This window comes from Conger conger, chromosome 12, assembly GCF_963514075.1.
Source record: "Conger conger chromosome 12, fConCon1.1, whole genome shotgun sequence".
NCBI lineage: Eukaryota > Metazoa > Chordata > Actinopteri > Anguilliformes > Congridae > Conger > Conger conger.
Window position 1 is genome coordinate 28540534 of NC_083771.1, and position 14518 is coordinate 28555051.

The window sequence follows — 14518 nt, forward strand, 5'->3', positions numbered from 1 at the left end:
TTGTGTGTGTCTTTGTGAATGTGTGCAATTAGGTGTGTGTATGTCTCTTTACATGTGTGTGTGTGTGTGTGTGTGTGTGTGTATGACAGTTTATGTATGCCTGTGTGTGCTTGTCCTTATATCTATGGCACTCCTCCATGTTATCTTGCTTTCAGACAGACAGCAGTTTGTATTTTAGTGGAGGGGGTCCTCATAATGGAGCAGTCTGCATTATGACCCCCCCCTCCCTGGTTCTCAGCTGGCCACCTCATCCCCCCCCCCCCCCCCCCAGATTTCTTGGGTGTCCACTGTAACGGAGCCAGTAAACGCTGACCCGCCCTGTGCCACATCTTGTGAAATGTGTTTTATGGGGTTCCTTGGACTTTCATTTGTTTCTCTGACCCTTAGACGATATGAACATTCGTATCAGGTAAACAGGGGCGAGGGTCTGGCTGTGAGTTATTGCTGACTGCAAACCACTTCGCAACTCAAGAACTGTGTCCAGTTTCATCGAGTGTGTTCAGCGAGTGGGGTTACGGGGAGTAATTTGTAGGTACAAGTGGCATCCATAAACAATGGACTGAGTATTTAATACCTGCTGTGTGTGTGTGTGTGTGTGTGTGTGTGTGTGTGTGTGTGTGTGTGTGGGAGGGAGGGAGCAAAAGGAATAGAATCAGGACTGAAGGACATTAGCCAACTGGTAAACTGATCCCAGAACAGTCTGGATTAAAGGTCACTGGCTCTTTATCACCTACAATTTCTGGTGTCATGGCTAAGGACTGTGGCTCAGAACCAGATGTATCGTGTGTTCAAAGGCCAGATAGCCACTGTCCCATTGAGGGAGGCACCTATCCAAAATGACTTAAGAGAATAAATAGAGGGAAACCAATGGAGTGTTAGATCTCAGTCATTCTGGGTGTGGTCATGTGCTCAGAGTTGTGTAATGATGGGTGTGGCGTTCAGAATTAGTTCAGCCTCCGCACATTCCCTCAGGGCATTCCCTAAATGCTTGTGTGTATGATACTGGCAATTAAAATAACATAGTAGTAATATTTTGGCACATCTTGAAATAGTTTTTTCAGTTTAACAGCACACTAATGCAAAAGAGCCTCCATATTTTTTCGAGTGGCATTTTATTAACAAGATGGGCGTACATAATGCATAATCATTGATAATTAATGGAGCACACCAAGGTGAAATGTTCAAAATGAACAGAAAGAATAGATAAGAAGGATCATGTTTGAGCAGTGCGTTATGGGATATGGTTGTAACTGCTTTTCCTTATTTGCAGAAATGGAAGTAATTGTATTTTGGTGACACAAAATCTGAGCGTTCAATTGGTTTATACTGGTCTGAACTGAATCCATAATTGGACCAGCCTTTGGAAATATAATTCAGAAATGAATCGTGCATGTGTAATGTTAGTGTTAATGAAAAATCCTTTGCTTGAACTGTGTTCTTTAAATCTGCTTAGATTTTTTTGTTGTTGTTGGTTTGGAGGTAGAAGTGATGTCCTAATCGATAAAACCCCCAGATAAATATCAGTCAACCATCAGAAAGCCACAGAGTTGTGCAAAGCTTTGCTTAAATTGGGAATAATAAGTGCATTTATCATCCAACACTTCAATGGTAAGGCAATCAGACAATGACAGGAATCTGGCAGGTTTTAAAGGATTTTGCACGTTTAAAGGATTTTGCAACATTTCATCCTGTAAATGTGTTACTACTTATTTCTGACTTATAAACAACTCACAAACAGATGAATAGTTGTAGATGTACTGTATTTACTGTAATTTCATAAAATTGTAGATATGAATGGTAGAACCAGGCAATGCTTTCATGGTTGTTATGAAGCATGTTCATGTAGGGAGACATTCTGTAAAGTGACTGACAAGGGCACGGGCAGTGACGCATATTGTATTATATTACTCAATACTACAGGGTATACAGTACTGTGCAAAAGTCTTTGGCACCCTTTTTTCGATAAATTTTTTTTTGTTTTCTGCAAAAAGAAAATGCTTGTATTTCAGTAGAAAAGAAGATTTTTTTTTGTATTTCATAAAATAAAGTAGCATATTAATATACCACCTTTCAGATAAAAACTTGATAGAGGCACTCTGGGATTACATTTTTAGAAAAACAGTGCCACATCAATTCTCTGGCTGTTCCAGTGTTGTGATTCGGATGTCTGTAGGGGTCAAGGTTTTCGCCAAACAAGTGAGTTCCAGTTAGCTCAGTTCCAGATGTCTGCATTTCACGTCTTGCCTGTATTTATTTATTTTTTTGTATTGTTGTGGATCAGCCTTTGAAAACGGGCTGCTAACGACCGCTATTTAGGGTTAACGATGGCATCTTTTCCTAACGAGCCTCCTTTCCTGGGGCTTGCGTGAAAAAACTCATGACATCGGTCATGAGGAATAGAGCCATGCCTCGTTGCTCTTATGCTCAAGTTTTGGGTTAATCTGCAATTAGTAATTTTGTTTCGAGAGTGACAGAGTAGTAAATCAACAGAAAGTAGATCACCTGAATTCTGCACTGCTTTCAGCCTGGTATTTTTTTGGTTGATATTTGGGTGTTATGGATAAGCATGATTGGGCAGTCAGTGCCAACCCAATATCAATCTGCTCCAGAAAAGCAGTGTCAATCAGTGGTGTGGAACTGTGATGTCGAATGCTGTCAATCAACGATAGCATTAAACGGTGGTGTAGAACTGTGCTGTTGAACGGCAGTGTAGAACTGAAGCAGAAGGCTAGTGTAGGAAGGTGCTGTTGGAAGTCACCAGAACGTGCTCTGAACTCCGGCGTTTTTTACTACAGCCTTAAATCCTGCCTGACTGTCCACTGTCCAGGAAAACTGCATCAGTGCTACACACGCAGGTCATGGGTCCAGCTCCTTCAGGCCCGATCAGTGCTGAAAACAGAATTCTTTCCAGCAAAACAAATTGTCTTGGCCTTCTGCAGGTCTGCAGGGGCCAGAGTTGAGTTGTGATGCACAGTATTTTCACCTTTGAGTTCCAGCCAGAATGTGCAAGAGCCAGTTTCTCAGATAGTGGCAGTTTTGGCAGAACAAGAACATTGACCTGGATGACTTTAGTTTAATGACACAGAGGATGTGACATCATGAGGTTCACCCCACAAACAGTCTGCAGGTCTCCGGGGCTGGTAGGATGTGTGGTGCGGAGGATATCCTTCCTCCTCAAACTCGCAATGTCTCATGTCTGTCATTTGCTTCTTTGGTTTGGTTGACTTAGCATAGCCGGTCTTTCTATGGCAGTCTGGTTTGTTCGTTCCCCCTTCTGTAAAATCCAGCTTGACAATTGAGCTGGTCAAGCTTTCACAAAGCTGGTCTATTTGGGTATGTGCTAGTTAACCAGCTATTGCTGGTAGTGCTGGTGTATGTGTGTAACTGAGGTCTCTAATATGGAATTAAAATGTGTGTGTGTGTGTGTGTGTGTGTGTGTGTGTGTGTTTGTTTTTAGACATTTTTTCTCTAAGGAATTACAAAACTCCTGCTGCTAGCAAATATATCAGTAGTAACAAGATAAGTCTTGATGAGCTGAATGTTCTGTTCTCATCTAAACATTGCCATATTCTAGTTCTTTTGTAATAATGGAAAATTAAAAACAGAAAAATACAATTTGGTTGAACATCACAAATATTTGCGAGCCATTAGAAAGTTTCACTGCTTGGCACGGCACTTTCTCGGTAGAATTTAGACATTTTGTTTTGATCAAGAGGAGCTGGCACACTGCTAATCCAAGGGGGGAGGTGACATTTTGTTCTGGGCTTAGCAGCTCACAGCCTCCCCGTTCACTGAGGGACTGTATTTGGCTCCAACGTCTTCACAGATGAGAATTTTCTGGCAGCCCAGACAGGGAGCGACAGTCCGCTGGCTCAGTCCAGTCTTCGACATGCCAATGGCACGAAGACGTTCGTCTCCCAATAAGTTGTCCTCAAGATAGCCAAATCATACTGTCTCCTGTCTGCAGTTGGTCTTTATTTTACCTGAATTGACATTTTGACAAATAAGCTGAGATAAAGATTAAAAAATCGAGCAGTAATTCACCTCAATGTCTGGCCAGCCACATTTATGGCAAAAGAGGTGATTCACTGAAACCTGTCATAGCAAAATAAGTTCCAGCTTCCATAAGTGCATGTAAAAGGTTTAAGCGAACAGCACAATGTCACTGTCAGTCTCAAAACTGGTAGCAGTAGCCAGTACATACGCCAACAATATACAGTGTTTGGTGCCTTTTAGGCAGAGGATTGAGGATGTAGTGTGATTTGAGTACCTTTCCAAACATGCAGTCAGTTTTCCTTCATTTGTATGTTGGCAAAAGCAGACCCACACATTCCTAATCGCTTTCTCGCTTTCTCTCTTTCTCCCTTTCTATCTCTGTCTTTTGCCTTTCCCTCTATCCTTCTCTCTCCCATGTAGGTATTTACCTGTTTGACTTGACCTACATCGACTCAGCCTATCCGGCTTCCGACAGCATCATCGAGACGGAGCAGAGGACCAATCAGATGAACAACCTCCTCAGGGTCATCTCCGACCTGCAGGTGTCCTGCACCTACGGTGGGAGCCCATCCTGCCCTGTGCCGTGATGCTCCGCCCAGCACTTCCCAAATATTCCGCTACCCCCATCCTGCAACCACGATGAGGCCCCACCATTGTTTCACCAGCAGTTTTCTGCTCCAGTCATTATATTACTCTAACATTCTGTTGCCTCAGTGATGATGTTACTGGTGTTGGCAATGCAGAACGTCATCTCTCTGTGAGTGGGACAGTGTAAGGTTTCAGTTAACAGACAACATACACTGTGTCATTGTAGCATTTTATAAACCCCGTCTTTCCACCCTGTACCCAGAATTACGCAAGCACCGGTTAAAATAAGCAGCGCGCCGGGCAGCAAGACAAAACATTTAAACTGTTTGAATAACTTTTGTCGTAAAAAATTCAAGCGAATCCATCGCCATTGGAGACAAAGCGCTCCTGGGCTTCCCTGCCTCTGGAAAATGTTGCTGCAGGGCCCGGGAGGTAATGAAAGAACAAGGGAAAACCACACACGCCTGACAGAGGTCTGGGAAAGTTTTTAAGGCTGTGTAACCCACCCGAGGTTTGTCATGAGCTAGAAACATGAGACTCCTTTAAACCGACCCTTTCTCGCAGCAAATTTTATTAATTAACTACTGTGAGAGTTCCCCACGTTTTATATCAGCGTTTAGGGATTGTTTCTCCCAGTTCTATGTGCAAGGCACACTGTCACAGATTCTGTTAACTTTTTCTTCAAATAAATAAGGAATAACCTCTTCCTTATGAACAAGGATCCTCATCTTCAGTACCACTTCCAGCAGCAGCCAGGTCCCCTGGGCATAGAAGTTAATTGTTTTTTCTGCTTAGAAACATGAATTACTTCAGTTATGAACAAGAATTACAGTTGGTCTGCTTATAACATGGTTATAAACATTATATACATTGCTTATAAACCTAGAATAAGTTGGTTGTAGGCAAATCCGGCTCCTCTGACTGCTCTCCCCTCTGCACCCCCTCACAGAGCACCTGGTCACGCTGCCACACGTCCAGAAGTACTTGATGTCCGTGCGCTACATCGAGGAGCTACAGAAGTTTGTGGAGGATGACAACTATAAGTAAGCTGAGAGCGAGCATGTCTGTCTGTCTGTCAGCTGAGAGCGAGCGTCTGTCTGTCTGTCAGCTGAGAGCGAGCGTCTGTCTGTCAGCTGGGGCTTCATACCCCATTGCACTTTTCCAAATGCAACACTAGTGCAGTGCATAATGTTTGAATAAAATCAAATTCAGGATCAGGTTACCGTCAGCTGTAGGTGGCACAATGCTAACAGTCCATTAGCGGATAATCTATAGCCGTGTTGACTGGGTCTGTATGAGCATTTTGCCGCATGAATTCATGAGAACCATGGATTCATGGGCCACACAAAATAAAATTCTGAAAGTAGTATGAATTTCCCAGTAGTATGACTTGATGGGTATTATGAATTCAGTAATACTAAAACTATAACAAATTAACTATGCTACTCCTTGTCACACCTGTGAATCTGATCTCAGTTTCTTAGACACTTCTGTACAGTTCATCTATACACTTATCTCTCTTGAAGAAGTTGTCTGGGAGGCCCACACAGGCTGTGATATTGTGTAGTGTGCAGTCCACTGGTTGGGTTTCCCCCAATCTCTCAGTCTGCGGAGATGCCACAGACTCTCTCCTGGTGAGGGTTATGAAACAGCTTCACTGTAGCAGAGAGAAGCCAGTCCACTTTGAGGAATGGTGAACCCATAAATCTGATTTAGCACAGCTTGAATTTTTTACTTCCCTCAGATAAAGCTATTAGCCAATAAACAGTTTCAGCTTTGGTAATGGCTGTTTTCTCGTGATTTGCTCTGGCGGATTTGTATAGCTGACGGCATTAGATATATGGACACGATGAAAGTCTCCATCAAGTGAAACTCAAGCCGTTAAATGGGTGATCTCTTTTCCTTGCTTTGCACAAGGCCCTCCCCCCAGTGTGTTTAAACGTGGAGACGCTCTGTGGAGAGGGGCCGTGTCAACCCCCTCCTCTTGTGACTGTGCTTTTCAGTTTGATTTGTACACCACGGGCCCCTGTAAGTCACTCGGGCCCCTGTAAGTCACTCAGGCCCCTGTAAGTCACTCAGGCCCCTGTAAGTCACTCTGGCCCCTGTAAGTCACTCAGGCCCCTGTAAGTCACTTGGGCCCCTGTAAGTCATTCTTGGTAGTTCTCTACAGTATAATCATTAGTATCACTTTCCTGGAACACCTTGGAATGCTCTGTGGCAACGTTCCACAATGTCAATAGATACTCCTCAGTAGGTAGAAGGACATGTACGTGTGTGTGTGTGTGTGCGTGTGTGTGTCTGAGAGTTAATAATTCTTACAGTTCTATATAAAAGCATGAATGGAAAAAGACACCCGTCCATTCATCTCTGACAGTGGCAATGGGGTTTGCAGAACCGAACAGAGCCTGTAAACCACGATGACAGTCTTTCCGAGCGTGGGCCTCATACTGTTTTTGTGCCATTGGTATGTTTCTCACGTTTTCCCTGTTCCTGAGCCTTGGGGGAAAGCTGGTTTTAGGTTATGCTGGCCGTGTTGGCTCTGACTCGTTCAGTGGGTTTTCATCGATCTGGCACACCTTCACCCCCGCTGGGATGGCCCCTCTAAGCAGATCAGGGTTGGTGGTAGCATTAATAGTCACGCATTAAACAGAACACCTTCCTGCCAGGAAAACATAATTAAATCTGACAGTGCTTTTGGTTGTTTTCATGATAATTCATAGATATGGCAGCTGTTTTCACTGGAAGAAAACTTAGTGAAATAAAACTTTGGGTCATTTATTTGGCACACGTCTCTTCAATGGCACTGATTTGATTGTAGCTTTGTTGCTCTAGCGCTGGGTTTCTGGCCATGTTAAATTCACCTTCTGAAAGTCACTTAGGCTGAAAGCATCTGCTAAATGGCTTTATTGTAAATGTGTAAATCTAGTGAATGTGTATGCTTGTGTCAGTTTGTACGCGTGTGTGCATGTGCATGCTTTTGTGTGTGTGTGTATAGGTATGTGTATTGATCTGTACAGTATGTGTGTGCATGTATGTTTGTGTTGTGCATGCGTGTGTCCTTCTGTGTATGTCTAAATGTGCTTGTGCTTGTGTGTGCGTGTGTGCCTGTGTGTGTGTGCGTGTGTGTGTGTGCATGCCTGCGTGCATGCGTGTGTGTGTGTGTGTGTGTGCGTGAATGCGTGTGCGTGTGTGTGTGTGTGTCTGTGTGCGTGCGTGTGTGCATGCATGCGTGTGAGTGTGTGTGTGTGTGTGTGTGCGTGCGTGCATACGTGTGTGTGTGTGTGTGTGCATGCATGCGTGCATGCATGTGCGTGTGTGTGTCACAAGTGTCGCCTACAGATGTAAGGAAGTGAGTCATCACCATCTGTCCTCAAAGCTGAAATCATTTCCATCGTTTTGCTCTTTAACAGCAGGCTAACTGAAGCAGCAGGCTAACTGAATCAGGCCGAGAAGAGCAGCCAGTAGTGAAGGGAGGATTTGGATGTCACTTCTGTCGTTTCTGTTAATGCATCAGGCTCCTTGCTGTCCTTTTAAGTTGTTTTTTTTTTGGTGAAGTGATGTATCACTGGGCTCCTCAAAGACACGCTCTTCAGGACAGTACAGATGAGGAACTACAGCTGTGGATTACTGGACTGCTTCATCTGACCCCTTAAGAATCATATCTCAACTCTCTCCTTTTTTTACTTTCATTCAAGAGTTTTCACTCAAGGAATTTTTAGACTTACTGTCAAAACTTTCTTCCAAAGAGTTGTTCTCCTGTGCTGCGATGAGCCGTCATGTTTGTGAGCAGGTCCTGTCGCCTCCTCCGGTGTCATCTGAGGGCAGCGCAGACTATGGGCCGTAGATCCTCATCAGTCACACGAGATGGCTGGCATGCAAAGAAAGGGTGGCAGTGCCACTGACCAAATTCCTGTGGGCCTCCCGGTGACTGGTGTGGCCGGGGTTAGATTCCCAGGCCGCAGAGCGCATCACTAAGATCCTTGAGAGATGGTAGCTCACAGGTGTGTGGGTGGTGGTATGGGTGGGGTGGGTGTGGGAGAGACCCTTGGTTCTGGGAAAACTCTGCCCCTTTGGGATGCGGCAGACTGGATGTACACAAAGACTGCTTAGTTTATGTTAAATACTTGGGAATTTTGCTCATTTCTGTCTAAGGGAAAAGGGGAAATTTGTGCATCGCACAAGGCCTGTTCAACATGACATTTTTTGGCATGTAAAATTTCCATCCTATTTTGGAGTGTCTAATTAATTGCTCATGAGGCAATCTGTACTGCCGGATGGAGAGAGTGAAAGCTTCTGCAAAAAAAGAAAACAGATTAGGATTAATCCAAAAAACCTCAAACACCGACTGGCCCATTTTAATGGCAATCATAGTTTTAGACAGTTTTAGAATAACATTTTAATTGAGCATGTTTCGAACGTAAACTCCCAAGCTGCAGATAAATAATAGCGTTATTTTGTTTTCGTGGTTGTGAATGGGACGGAACATCTGCTTCTGATGGAGAGTGCGGTGCCGTAACGTTGGGCCTCGGCCAGCCGGGCTGCCGCTGCTCCAGACGAGTGTGGCGTTTGTGCAAACACAACGCTGAGTAATCAGCGCTCACGCTTTACATTACCAATGCCTGAAACATCCCAAACCACTCCAAGTCAATGTCATGCTGATCACTCACAATTTACAGTGGAAACAGTTGATTACACGTGGAGTAAACAGAATGAAGGGAGCTTCCCCAGAAACGAAGCAGCTCTTCTACGTTCTCAATGTTCAGAGAACAAAGAAAATAATAAATAATGTGCTGAAGACAATTATGTGAACACTTAACAATGTGCCATATGAAGGGCTTTGTTATTAGTGATGACACGATGTCCTGCTGGTTTTCATTAAGGTTTAGAGACATCCTCGGTCTCGTTAAATGGACATCGGTGGATTCAGTCCCGGGCCCGTATTCAGAATAATTTCCTAGTCGGAATGCTGATCTAGGATCTGTTTCGTCTTTTAGCTCATAATGGAGAAGGTTAGAATACAAACTGGGGAAAGCTGATCCCAGATCTGTACTCCTGCACAGATCTTTTGTGAATTTATGCTCCGGTTCATTCAAGTTTCGTGTCACCGGTTCAACCTGGCCTACTGGCGTTTACATGGCATTTCCTGTAACATTACCGCGTGCTCTCTCCGATTAACATGGTGTTGTACGGGACTGCTGCCATTGGCCCAGAGCAATCAGCTTGACAAAAGTCTGTCATAAGCACTCAACCAATCGACAGAACTGACCAAACCACAAATATATTTGACAAGAAAAACAAGTCCGACTTAATTTTCCTCAAAAACTTGCATGTCATAAATGGAAGGGTGAATTTCCTTTTGGTGTGCATGTTTTCTTGTGCATTCGCTGTATGCAGTTGTTCATTCATTTTCACCACGAGGAGTTTGACACATCCGATAGGGAGTTTGACACCCTAACCGAAACCAAGTCCCCCACAGATTTGGGATTAAAAGGCATGTTTATGAATGTAAGCATGCAGACGGTTCCTGAAGTGGATGTTTGCTTTTGGAGCTCCGTGTGGATTTATCAGGAATCAGTAACACATGTTTTCGCACACATGTTAATCGCAGTCTGTGATTATCATTAGGCAAAAGAAACTCACCACCAGTGTTGTCTTCATTTGTGTGGACTGAAAGCTCCAAAAGCAATCTTTCTGCAAAAGTCACTTTGGATAAGACCATCTGCAAAATGCCTAGAAGCGGTATGTCATAGCTGTTTTATTTCTCAAATTAAGCAATATTTTATACTTCCAAGACACGTTTGCGTAACGAGTCAAGATCTGGGACGTTTTTTCCTCTTGTTAATATTCAGATGCCATTATTACTGTTATCCTCTTCATTGAACAGAACATTGACTGTGTTGGCAAATACAGGGGAGCGGAGTGCTTTTCGCCAATCAGGATTAGAGGTGAAAAGGAAAGAAGAGGAGGTCTTTTTTTGTTCCCAAGTGGGTTGGGAAAAAAATACTTTCGGGGCAAAAGTAGTTGCTAGTTCCTGTAATTAACTTCCCCACAAAGTGGCAAAAAATTAACTACTACAACCACTGCACCAATTTGAATGTAGTTTAAACTTGAAAGTAAATGTAAACTCCCGGCAAACTAATGAAGAATGTTTACCTACATGTTGTCAAACTACTCCCCAACCCTGCTGACACTCTCGCCTGCAGTACAGAGTTTGTGTGGGACGCTGGGCCCACCAGAGGCTGTGAATGATGCATGTGCTGTGCCTCCATTATTATTGCATGGGTTGCTCTGCACATGAAGACCCTCAGGTCTGCTGGAACTTTTCAGGGTCTTCCTGAATACACACGTATGTGCGTAAGCTTAAGTTCATGTCTACAAATATTAATTATTTGTGTTTATTATTGGAGTAAGCTTATGTTATGTGGTTAGGTTAGCATGGCGTATCGTGATGTCACTCTTGTGGATCACTCTTGAGATATTTGCTTGCGTTGTCATGATGATCTGATAAATATTTACTTGCATGTCTACCTTTTTCAGCATAATGGGTTTTCAGTGATGCACTATTCTGTTCTTAGAGTAGTCAATGCATGAAACAGCTTGCCTGGTCATGTAGTATACAGTGTAGATTTTTGGTTTTTGCAGACCCTCAGATACACAGCTTGATTATATACACACAATCCATTTAATTCAGCTTAAGTACCTTACTCAAATGGTACAACGTCAGTGCCTCACCTGGGAATTGAACGAGTCCACCCTGCTCTGCCCAGAGCTCCTTGAGCTTTAGACTTTACACAGTGCTCTTAAGACCAGGGGTGTCTGATCTTATCTGAGAAGGGTATAGAAGTTAGTGTAGACTCTGTAACCACACCAGCCCATCGGTATGGCCTGGTTCTTGTAAATATGCATTCATTTATGTTTATATGTGCTGTGTTGCATTCTTTTATGTTTATATGTGCTGTGTTGCATTCCTTTATGTTTATATGGGCTGTGTTGCAGGGTTTCCCTGAGGATTGAACCTGGAAACAGCCTGGCCTCCTCCAAGGAAGACCTCGCAGGTAATGTGACCAGCACACACATACACACACGCACGCACACACAAAACACACACATGCACATATGCACACACAGTACAAATGGTGGTCCATGCGTACTCTGTACAGTATGTGTGTGTCTGTGTGTGCGTGTGTTTGAGTCCAGGAACACAGGCGAGGAAACTACAGCAGTGAGCGCCCTGTAGTGGTTTGACGTGCTGTGCGGTTTTATGTTTCTGAGATCAGTAGTTATCACGCCGTACCGCGCACCCTGTCCCAGTTTGCCCCACTGCCTTTCCTTTCTCGTGGGGGCCGCGGCTACTCCTCCTGTGGGCCTGAACCTTTAGCAGGGGAAGAGTGATGTCACCGGCCCCTATCCCAGCAGGCAGTGCATGAGTTATAGCATGCCTTGTAAAAGGTGAACGCCTGCCTGTTTAAATCGTTACATAAACACATGAGCGAACCGGCGTGGGGGAAATGGCGGGCCTGGCTCGAAGGGGGCTGAAATAAACACCACTCTCCCTGCTAACCACCAGGCTGCGGCTGGGCCTTCCCCACACATTTCTGTTTAACGAATACGCTAATTAATTACTTTCTCTTTGTAATTGTCGCCGTCTGCGAAGGCCAGGTGACGCGAGGCGTCTGGAGCGCTCCCCGTCGGGATGAGGGCTGGTTCTGAGCAGAGAGGGGAGGAAATTAAGCCTCATGAAGCAGGGCAGTGATTGAAGGGGAGAGGTCGGAGGTCAGAGGTTGCAGCAAGTCTGTCGGCGAGCGTAATTGGTGGGAATTAATGTCCTTCATCCAAACAATGAGTCTTTAATGCTCACCTGCTGCTCGTCATCCTGTGTGTGTGCGTGCGTGCATGCAGTGTGTGTGTGTGAGTGTATGTGTGATATATGAGTGTGTTGGTATGAGGTTGTACAGGAGTGTGGGTGTGTGTGTACGTTTTGGAATGTGGAGTGCTTTCATTTTCTAACCAACAGTGAGAATATCAGACAGAATCTAACTTTTGCATTATGTTCTATACAAATCTGTACAAACCTTCTCATATAGGGTTAGTCTCTATCCATCTCTAACCTAACCTAGAATAGGGCTGTCATGGTCAATGATCAAGCAGTCCCCCTATCCCTCCGCCTCTTTTCACGAATGCTGGGCATTCTAATTTTACGCCTGACATAATGGTGGTCTGGCCCATTAAAAGGCTCCACTTATTTGTTTCAAATTTTAAACGCTTGGTGGTTGGCCTTGTCTAACATGTCCCATTTCAGCCAGAGAAACATGAAATGCATAAAACATTTGCTCCCAGAAAAAATCACCAGACAAAACAAGTAGGTCAGATTTGGCTCCCAGTGATTCTGGATTTCACTCAAAGCCAGCCAATCATCTACTGTTTGCATAGACACTCCTTGTAACATACTGCACATTTTCTTGTTCAGTGCACGTGAACGAATGTCGCAGGTGCACAGCGGAGATCCACAGACGAATCGATCGGGCATATAATTGTCACTGATGCATGTTTATTTGTTACAATTCAGCCTTCCAAAAACAAATTCACAAAATGTTTCACATTTCACAAAGAGCTTGAACCTTGCTAAGTAGCCAGGTATAATATACACTGCTGTCCGTTCTTTTGGCTCTGTACTCTAGCACATTTCAGTAGATATTAAACAATATGAGGTTAAAGTGCAGACTGTTACCTTTAATTTGAGGGTATTTGCGTCCATATCGGGTGATCCCTGTCGGAATGACATCCCTTTTATACTGTACACTGTCCCCTCGTTTTTGGGGCCCTAAAGTGATCGGACAGTAGTCAGGTGTATTCAAACGCTTCCTTAGTGCAGGTATAAGAAAGTTCTGTATCTAGTCTTGATTCTAGGCTTTTGATTGCCTTAGGAGTCTGTTTGCCAACATGAGGTCAATGACTGTGAAGGAAGAAGCCATTATGAGGCTGAGAAATAAAAAAACAGCCAGAGACATAGGCTACGTAATAGGTTTTCCAAAATACGCTCTTTGAAATATCATTAAGAAGAAAGGGAACACTGATGAGCTCGGCAATTGCAGAGGGTCAAGATTATGATCAGAGTGGTGCCTGTGACTGTGAAGGGAGCCATTATGAGGCGTGTGATGTCATCATGTTTCATTCACTCTGTTTTTGCCACAGAAACATAACAACCTTTTGATGTTTACAATAGCCAACGGGCAGTATTGTTTTGTTTAAGATTCGCTTGATATGGAACAGACAGAATCTTTTTGTTTATTTGTTTCTTTTTGTTTTTTGTCCTTTAGAATTCAGTTTCTGGGGCACACGGTTTATGTTATGCAAGGTGTCACCGTGAATCATGGATGACCGGGTGAAAAAGTTGTGGAAACAAGGAACCCACAGTGGGCTTAGGTTGGTTTTGTTTTTTCAGTTTTGTGCCACTTTAAACGTGTTCAGACCCTAAAGAGGATTCCATTCTGTATTATTTGTACAGTACGTTTTAGAGAGATACTGTCACTAGCTGCGCCAGGCCAGGGTGTTTCGCCTGAGAGGTGGGGTACCAGGGAGTCAAAAATCCAGCCCAACAAGCCACAAGCTTCTTGTTTTAAAGCAGCTTCGTTAACAAGAAAAGTCACTGCAAGATCACTGGGCTAAGAAATGAAATTCTGGCATGCTCAAGTAAGCCTGAACTGTGATGTATGACCATTTCACATTTTATGATTTTGCTTTATAGTGATACTTTTAATACTCCGCCACAATTCCAAGTATTAATTTTAACAATGAGCCCCCGATGAATTTCTCGAATTCTGAAATACTACTGGCCAGCCTCCTCCCCCTCCATCCATACCCAAAATGCTTCGGGATAACATCTTAAATGATATTTCAAACGGTGTTTAAAAATCCCCTTCTGTGACGTGGAAAT

General features: G+C 43.8%; 1 protein-coding gene across 3 annotated transcripts in view; it reads left to right on the plus strand.

Moving 5' to 3' along the window:
• Positions 1-14518, plus strand: part of LOC133142025 (ras-specific guanine nucleotide-releasing factor RalGPS1-like) — a 131234-nt gene that overhangs the window by 98857 nt on the left and 17859 nt on the right. For all 3 annotated transcript variants that reach the window (XM_061262946.1, XM_061262945.1, XM_061262947.1), the window contains 3 exons: positions 4417-4554; positions 5534-5627; positions 11581-11639. In XM_061262946.1, the coding sequence (XP_061118930.1) occupies positions 4417-4554; positions 5534-5627; positions 11581-11639 (291 nt within the window). The remainder of the gene's footprint in view (positions 1-4416; positions 4555-5533; positions 5628-11580; positions 11640-14518) is intronic.